This window comes from Colobus angolensis, unplaced genomic scaffold (assembly GCF_000951035.1).
Source record: "Colobus angolensis palliatus isolate OR3802 unplaced genomic scaffold, Cang.pa_1.0 Scaffold161, whole genome shotgun sequence".
NCBI lineage: Eukaryota > Metazoa > Chordata > Mammalia > Primates > Cercopithecidae > Colobus > Colobus angolensis.
Genome location: NW_012114722.1, coordinates 3,826,962 through 3,836,069, shown reverse-complemented (window position 1 = coordinate 3,836,069; position 9,108 = coordinate 3,826,962). Strand labels below are relative to the sequence as shown.

The 9,108-nt window shown below is 34.0% G+C and overlaps 1 protein-coding gene across 4 annotated transcripts in view; it reads left to right on the top strand.

Moving 5' to 3' along the window:
• Positions 1 to 9,108, top strand: part of DIAPH2 (diaphanous-related formin 2) — a 940,316-nt gene that overhangs the window by 71,901 nt on the left and 859,307 nt on the right. For 2 of the 4 annotated variants that reach the window (XM_011937270.1, XM_011937271.1), the window contains exons 4-5: positions 1,192 to 1,296; positions 6,117 to 6,137. In XM_011937270.1, coding sequence (XP_011792660.1) covers positions 1,192 to 1,296; positions 6,117 to 6,137 — 126 coding nt within the window. The remainder of the gene's footprint in view (positions 1 to 1,191; positions 1,297 to 6,116; positions 6,138 to 9,108) is intronic. The other 2 variants (XM_011937272.1, XM_011937273.1) reach the window with 1 other exon arrangement.

Below are 9,108 nucleotides of genomic sequence, written 5' to 3'. Positions count from 1 at the left end.
GGCTGGAGTGCAGTGGTGCCATCTCGGCTCACTGCAAGCGCCACCTCTTGGGTTCACGCCATTCTCCTGCCTCAGCCTCTGGAGTAGCTGGGACTACAGGTGTTCGCCACCACACCTGGCTAATTTTTTGTATTTTTAGTAGAGATGGGGTTTCACCGTGTTAGCCAGGATGGTCTTGATCTCCTGACCTTGTGATCCTCCTGCCTTGGCCTCCCATAGTGCTGAGATTACAGACGTGAGCCACTGCGCCCGGCCTGTATATCTTCTTTAGAGAAATGTCTCTTCAAGTGTTTTGCTCATTTGTTATTGGGCTTTTGTCTTTTTATTATTGAGTTGTAAAACTTCTTTGTATATCTGGGTACACATCTATATCAGACATATGATTTGTAAACATTTTCACCTATTCTGTAGGTTGACTTTTCATTTAGTGTTGCATTTTGAAGCACAGTCATTTCCAACTTGGTTTTGTGACCCTGTCAAGCGTGTGTTCATATGTCACAAGGATTACCATGAATTACAAAATGAACTAAAACAATGTGTCTAGTCAAAGTGTTATAAATGTATATATCACAAAATAAAGGTAGATTTCAAACTGAATTAAAGTTTATTGAACCTTAAAACAATGTGTTCTTGTAACTGAATACTTTTCCCTCTAATGAGTGACATTTATTACCGCAATCAGCTATTTCTGCTTTTTTTGCTTTTCCAAATCCAACAGCTTCTCGTGAACTTTCTTCAGTGACATATTATAGATATATAGACCCTGCCAATTTGCGAATTATATTTGCTTTCTCAGATAATAGCAATCCTAAGGGAGCATATGCCAAACAGCATTTTGTGTGTGTGTTTGGAATCAAGATAAATGAAGAGCTTTGTTAGCATAGATATCGTGTATATCTATGTTATAAACTGCCAGTTTATTCTGTGGAATGGTTTTAAAAATACTTTCTTCTTTCTGCTCAGTAGTTGACTAGGTAGAGATGTGAACCATGAATACGTGGTACAATTTACACAACACTGTGGTATCTAGAGTGAAAAATAATAGTGAAGTATACCAGAAAGGGATTTTTGACATTAGTCACCACATGAATTAGTATTTTAAGACACAGAAATTATTAATGTTTATTAATCACTTTTGAAGCTCTTAAGTGGAAATTTATCAGTGCTCACAGTAAATGTTATTTCTTACAGGAGGACATGAACCTTAATGAAGAAAAAAAAGCTCCTTTACGAAACAAAGATTTTACCACCAAACGTGAGATGGTTGTCCAGTATATTTCTGCCACTGCCAAATCTGTAAGTAGGGAGATTTTTCTAGCACCAACAGAATGAGCAATGAGCTTAGCATCATTCTACTTAAAAATAAACACACCTCAGCTCTTCACATTACCTCATTGTACTCCATAGACTGTTCAGAAAACAATTTATGTATGTATTTCACATTTAGTATTAAATATGTATTTTTAAACTATTCATCATTAGTAATGAGACACTTCCATTATTACAAGCTAGACAAAGGATATAAAGCTCTGAGGTAATCCAATCCAGTCCTGAGCTTTTGTGTACGTACTAAAAATTGACTGCATTTTGCAGATATTCTGCTCCAAATGTGGTTAGATGAAAATTTCGTATTTTGAAGAAGGCACAACTTAGCATAGTCACAGCTTAAGTTTACATTAAAGCTGCATGTCTGGTGTCTACTTGCATGAAACTTAGAGCAGTATTTTTTAATTCACAGTTAGCTTTTTTCTTAATTTTATATGATGCAAACTATGTAAGCTGCCTCATAATTGCTATTGTATAGCTTCATTTAAAGTAAAGGATGTCACCTAATAGAAGCTTTAATCAAATCTGTTTGTGAGTCCCAAGACTTGAAAGTAAAGTTCATTGAAAGGACTTGTTATTAATAGGAAACTTTGGTTTTAGTGGAGTATTTTGCTCTGTTCACTTCCTAATGCACATCCAAATATAGTCTTAAACTTTGATTTTTTTTTTTTGGTAAGAAAAAATTGTATTTTTGAAGTAGTAAACTGCATCTTTTACATTTCTGTAAAGAAAAAGCTTTTAATACCTAGAGTTCATAAAACCACTGTATGTGTGTATATGTATATATATATATACACACACAGTGATATTTTGTGTGTATACATATATGTGTACATACACGTACACATTTAGTTCATGCGTTTTAAATTTCATAAGTTGACCATTGCAGAAAACAAGTCTTCATTGAAAAAATATATTCTAATGTTATTTGGCTATCCTATTAATGCTATTTCAGTACAGCAATTCCAGTGGCAATTACTAATGCATTTTGCCATGAATTCTACGATTGTATTGATTCCATATTGTACTTTAAGCAAGCTAAATCTGAATGCTGAACTATTTAAACATGACACATTGCAGCTCCACCATAGCAGAGCAACAGCATGTTTTTTAATTTGCTTCTGGTATCCAAGGGCAGAAATATGTTTCAAGTGATAAGTGAAATTTGCCATGAGCGTCGTTTTCAATGAATTAGGTGATGCATAGGGTTTTACTTTGAAATTCTGATGAATCTCTTCTCATTTTTGCACTCAAGTTATTGTTCACGGTAAAATGCTTTAGGAAATGCAGGATGTACGTTCAATGTTATTTTTCAAATACCTAAAGGCTGATACACTAGTAAATCTATATGTCTGAATCTGAGTGCAAGGTACAGATAATAATATATGAATAATCATGTGGTGGTTTTAATGATAAGATTTTGTTAGAGTCTCTGACTTATTTGTTGTTGTTTGTGTAAGTGGGACTGAATATAATGATTATATGAAACTCTTATTCCTTGACCTTTTGATTATTACTTGATTTCTGTGCAGAACTTGTTTTCATTTATTCTCATATTATTTCCTCTTCAAGTGACCAAAGAAATGCACACTTCAAGTTATATACTCATTTTTCAGATTAAAATGCAAAAAATTGGATAAATATTAGATGAGCTCATTTGAATTGCATTATTCAAAAGATGGAAATTCAATGTTTCTCAAAAGACATGAAAATTCTATGTTTAAGGCATTAGCCTCAAAATCAGAACTACTTAATGGCCTTTATTTGTTTCATTCAGTGTACATATGAGTACCTGAAATATGCACAGGACTTTGATAAGATTTCTAGGAGTATACATTTTTTTGCTAATATTTTTCATGGCCCACATATTATGATGGAAGAAAGCGTTTTGACAAGCATGTTTGGGAGCTTTCTCACCTTGGAAGACATCAATTAGTACTGTGTTTTCTATCATTAAAACCACAAAAATTATTTATGTTATTTCCTTTTGAAGGTGAGAGCGTTGGCCTTCAGTGACAAACAATAATCTTTTGACCTTTTCATTATCACAACACTAAAGTTTACATTTAGAGTAGATATGATAGTTACCACTACTTTATGAAAATGCTTTCTTAGTCACAGCTTTCATTTTGAGGTAACAAAGTTAAGAGCTAGAGTCCCTGATGGAAAAATGTTTTATAGTCACATGTAAAACATGTGAGAATTATAGTTAAATTTAAACATAAATTGTACATTTTCCCCTTTTAACACCTGCATTAGTCATTTTGTATGGGATCTAAAACCAAATTTTAGATAGAAATGTCTATCATGCTCCTGGGTTCCTAAGTAAGGACATAAAAGTAAAATGAAGCTATACACCAATATGTCGTCAAGACTTGTTTCTAAAGCAAACAAGAGTCTTTTGTAGTGTAATTAACTTCGTTAAAATTAGCATGGAAAAGGAGACTACAAAGGAAACTATAAGATAATAATAAAAACTATTGCTTAGTTTTTTCTTCTTAAAGTCCCATAATAGAGAATGTTAAATTGTGTGAATGTTAAAGGAAAAAATTTGAGTAACTCTGTCCATGATGAATGACCTTTAAATAGAGGGATGGAGAAGAACCTCCTTTCTGCATTTTATCCTCCATTGTTCATTGTAGGAAGCCTAGTTATGGACCTGACCTAGGGTAATAGGTGCATGTAGATAATTTGACCACAAATAACCTGGAAGAGTCTATATTTTCAAAACACCAGCATATGTTTTCAAAAAATGGAAAACCAAGCTTTGTTAATATTGCAAAAGTTGTCCTACTGATTGGTAATCCTGAAACAATATGTTGGTAATTTAGAAGGGGTATCACAGGCACTTCACAGCACATATAGACATTTATGAGGAAAAGTTATCCACCGAAGTCCCAACATTAGTTTGTCACATGCCAATATCATTCCTAGAATATCAAGAGACTAGTTTATTTTGAATTTAAACCATAATCTTTGAAATTTTAAAATATGTAAAGTTATATTTTTTGAGACATGTGAACCATTGAGAGGCAACATTTTTTTTTTTTAATCTCAGTAGGAAATAATTTAAAATAGTGATGCCAGCTACTTCTGCAGATTTGTTAGACTGACCTGTATAATGAGTAGTTAAAAGTTGCAGTATACCTATATGTGTATGTGTATACATGTATTACGGTTTTGCTTTTGTCATTATCAGATACTCTTTCAGGTCTTTTCCAGGCATGGTCTGGATATGATCCAACAGTTGAACCCAGACATGGCCAAAATATTTTCTCTTAGTTTCTGTTGGGTACTAAATCTTATCTATTGCTGTTTATGCTTTAGCTAAATAAAGTTATTTTGCATTGAAAATGAATCATTAAATGGGCCATATTCTGGTTGTTTCACTGAGTATAGACCTGCTTTAATTGTTAACGCAGGCTCACATTCTTTTTTTAGTCTCATGTCTGTGCTAAATAAACAAGGGACAAATACAACCTCTGTCTTTTTGGTGGGAGGAAATAATTTAGGTCAATAGCATATCTTTTAATTCAGAAGACTGTTAATGGCACCAAAGAGGCTTTTATTCAACTAAATAATCACTGCTTGTAAATAGTCTACTGAATGAATATTTAAGAAAGCTGCTTCTCTATTCTGAGATTCATGGATTCTTCTGAAATAATTTACTTGGAAACTGTCATTATCTTTTTGTATTTTATGATATCCTGTTCAGCATAGGATTCTTACTGGGGTTTTAATTAAATTTGATTTTTATTTTTAAAGCACTAGCTGAAAAATAGAACACATTTTGATAATAACTGCTATCGGATTAATGGTTTTTATTGTGGCTTAGCTGTTTTTTGGACACTGCTTGATATTCAAGTGGGAATCTGATAACAGTGATTGGATTTATATTTGGATTTTTGCATAAAATTATGTTTAGGATTATGAGTTTACTTCCTGCTTTCTTAAACACAATTCTGCCTCTCAGAAATTCTTTTATCACTTATCCATTAGGAAAGCTCAATTAGAGCTGCAGTTTTTGAACTATTTCCTCCTTCTGAACATGTGCATGTTTAGATGTAAAATGCATCTTTGTCTTCACATTATGTAGAAAATTCTGATCTTACAATAGAAAGCTAGAATTACCCACAAAACTACAATAATAAGCAATCTTTTTTATAGTTTTCAAGTATAATATAAAACAGTATTATACACCTTAAATTCATAACAATAAAAAACATTTGTTTTCAACCTAAAGTTTACTTCTGAACTTAATGCATGACTTTAAATGTAACATTTATATTCTAAAATACTTTAATAGTATACCTGCCATAAGAAGGTGCACTATTTCAACCTTGATAGTATACCTGCCATAAGAAGGAAAGAAAAGAAAAGGCAATATTGGGGAAAAAAAAACCAAAAAACAATTTTCTATTGATAATTTTTTCAGGGGCTATGAGCTGGCAAAAAAATCTGATGCCTGATTACACTTAACCTTGCATAACTTGATGTTTAGATTATACTATATGAGAAGCCCATTATAGTACATTTAAAAAATCCTCAGATAGTAATTATATTTGAGAATCCTTATTCTGTAGACTTTACACATTTTTGAAACATAGTAGAAATTAATATTGATACATCTGTTTTAGCCTGTATATCTAAAGTATCAAAAATATAAATAGGGTTAGCTATTTACTAATTTACTAAACACTTAACCTCTGTGAAAAGCTTCTGACTACTAATATTGTTGCCGTTTGTTTTTTTTCACACCATAACCACTCTTCGTTGACCACTGCATGCAGATAGTTGGAAGTAAAGTGACGGTGAGTACAAAAGACGTGTTTTACCCTGAGATATAAATTTGTGGTTTTGTAAATTGTGATTTTTGCTTGTAGTATTTTATATGTTTGATTCTTTTGGTATATATTTTACCAAAGCAGTGAGATGAATATTATGATCAGGTGATTAAAATTTAGCCTGGGCAAGTATTTTTTCCGTGGTTTTGGGAGATGTTTTAGAACTAGAATATGCTTGTATATTTTATCTTAGAAGTTTTCACCTTTTTTTTTTTTTTGAAGTATGCCTATGTCACTCTTTATGATTCTGATGAAATTGTATGTTTTACCTCAATTTTATCAGGAGGAGAATCCTAAAATGTTGATTTATGCTAATTCTTATTAAAATATGTCACTTTGATTTCAGTATCACTGAGCACATAGAGTAATGAAAACAACCCTTTTCATGCAGTTGGGAGGCCTGGATGCTTGTCTTTGTTGGATGCTACTAATCAGCTTTGCTACTTTGGGCAAGTCACGTAATTTCTCTGGGGCTCAATTATTAAATGGATAAATTGAAATGATTAGCTCAAATTATCTTTTAAGGTTCTTTCCGTGGCTGTCATTTAAAGGTTTTATATTCAAGGCACTATATTTCAGTGCTATAATTACATGATACACTGTTACATAACACACCCAAAGTGGCCCCTATTGTGATTGAGAGCTGTTTGTAATTACCTTATCTTCATGACTAAGCACTCTCTAGAGAACAGGGTGGTAGGAAACATTGTCTTTAACATCATTGAGTACTGAGGTATCTAGAATAGTGAAGAATTTGTTTTGCTTTTAAAAATTGATTCCTTCTTTTCATTATCTTACTTTTTTTTAAATTCACAAGACATCTAGGGGGAAAAGCCATCATCCTTTCAGGATAATTTCAAAAATCGAATATTTATTTAGTGCTCATTATATGCCAAGAATTAATTATTCTAGGTGCACTGATGACTGGAAAATAAGAATGAGATAGGACCTAGTTGATATGTGTTGAAATAATCAAACCTTAAATTGTGCATGCTGACTATAAATGTAATAGGAATTCATAAGTAGGAGAGAGAAGTAAGGTTGGAGTAATTAGAGAAAAATCTGTGTAAATTTCTGCACTTAAATTGGGCTTTCAGGGACTAGTTAGTTATGATGGCTGGGGTTTGGCTAGGGAGGAGAGACTATGGAGAAGCTCTCAGATTCTGGAAGTAATATTAAATGCAAAGGCCTGGAAAGAGAACCAAACCATGTGTGTGGAGGCAGAGAAGAGGGAAGTGAGAGATGAGGTTGACTTTGTTGAAACAAAGAATGTATATTGGAAAGAGTAAAAAATCAAGTTGAAAGAGGGTCTTGAAGTCCAGGCAGCAAATTATAAATTAGTTTGAGCAAGGAGGTAATATGATGGAAGCAGTATTTAAGAAAAATAAATTCGATAGGTGCATAGGCTGGATTAGGCTAATGGTTCTCAAACTGGAAAGTACATAAAAATGCAAATTTTGTCCTGCTTCAAGAATATTGTGATTCAGGTGGCCTGGGATATGGCCAAGAAATTTGCATTTTTATCTAGCACCTCCAGAGATTCTGTTAAGGTAGTCTGGGACGTATACTTCACACTTTAAGAAGTACTGGATTCTGATAGAGAGACTTATTCAGGAAGCTACCTAGGAGATTTTTGAGTGAGTCAGTGAGGACTTGTATTAAACTGGAGGCTAGGTGGGGTTAAATAACGAGTTTGGGGAGATAATGAGATTTTTAGCTTATTTTAATATGGGCCAGAAGCAGCCTGTATTTCTAGTCTTGGTACCAGCTCTCTCCCCTCATTACCCACACTGGTAACTTCCTTAGTTCAGACTGTCATCATTTAACACCCATGTGATTGCTGTAGCCTACCAAGCAGTCTCCTTGTCTTCAGTCTCTCACCCATGCATGTTCTACACTGTTACCAGAGATCTTGCTCCAGCAGTACCCTCTTATCTGCAGTTTCATTTTCTGTTTCAGTTACCTGAGGTGCAGCACAATAATACATTTTGAGAGAGACCATGTTCACATAATTTTTTTTTTTTTTTTTTTTTTTGAGAAAGGGTCTCTGTTGCCCAGGCTAGAGTGCAGTGGCACGATCTTGGCTCACTGCATTCTTGATCTCCCGTGCTCAAGCGATCCTCCCACCTTAGCCTCCAGAATAGCTGGGACTACAGGTGTGCTCCACCATGCCCAGCGAATTTTTGTATTTTTTTTGTAGAGTTGGGGTTTTGCCATGTTGCCCAGGCTGGTCTCGAAGTCCTGAGCTCAAGCGATCCACCTGCCTTTGCCTCTTAAAGTGCTGGGATTACAGACATGAGCCACCACGTCCGGCCCACATAATTCTATTATAGTATATTGTTATAATTGTTCTATTTTATTAGCTATTGTTAATTTCTTACTGTGCCTAATTTATAAATTAAATGTTATAGGTTTATATGCATAGGAAAAAACATACTACATAGTTTCAAAACTCTCCACAGTTTTAGGCATCCACTGGGTGTCTTGAAGCATACCTCCTGTGGATAAAGACAGACTACTGTATTTCACTCCTCAAAACCTTCAGATGGCTCCCTGTTGTCCTTTGTGATCTCATCCCTGCCTGCTTCTCTCATTTCATCTTCAGCGTCATTCTTACTGGTGCCTGCCTTCTTTTTTTTTTTTTTTTTTTTTTGGTAAAACAAGCAAATTTTATTAAAGGAAAATTTTGCATGGTTTACTTTTCACCAGTCTGTTCTGGCATGCTTCTAATGATGTCAGAGTCACCTGGATCAATGATAGCCAGTGTGCACACTCTGTAGTATTTTCCGCATGCTGTGCCCAGTTCAATATTATTTCTACTGTAGTGATGGACACCAGTTTTAGCCAACATTGCATAGTACTCTATTTCAGATTTCCTCAAAGCTGGGCAGTTGTTAGCAAGAATGACCAATTTCGCTTTGCCTTGTCTGATCATCTT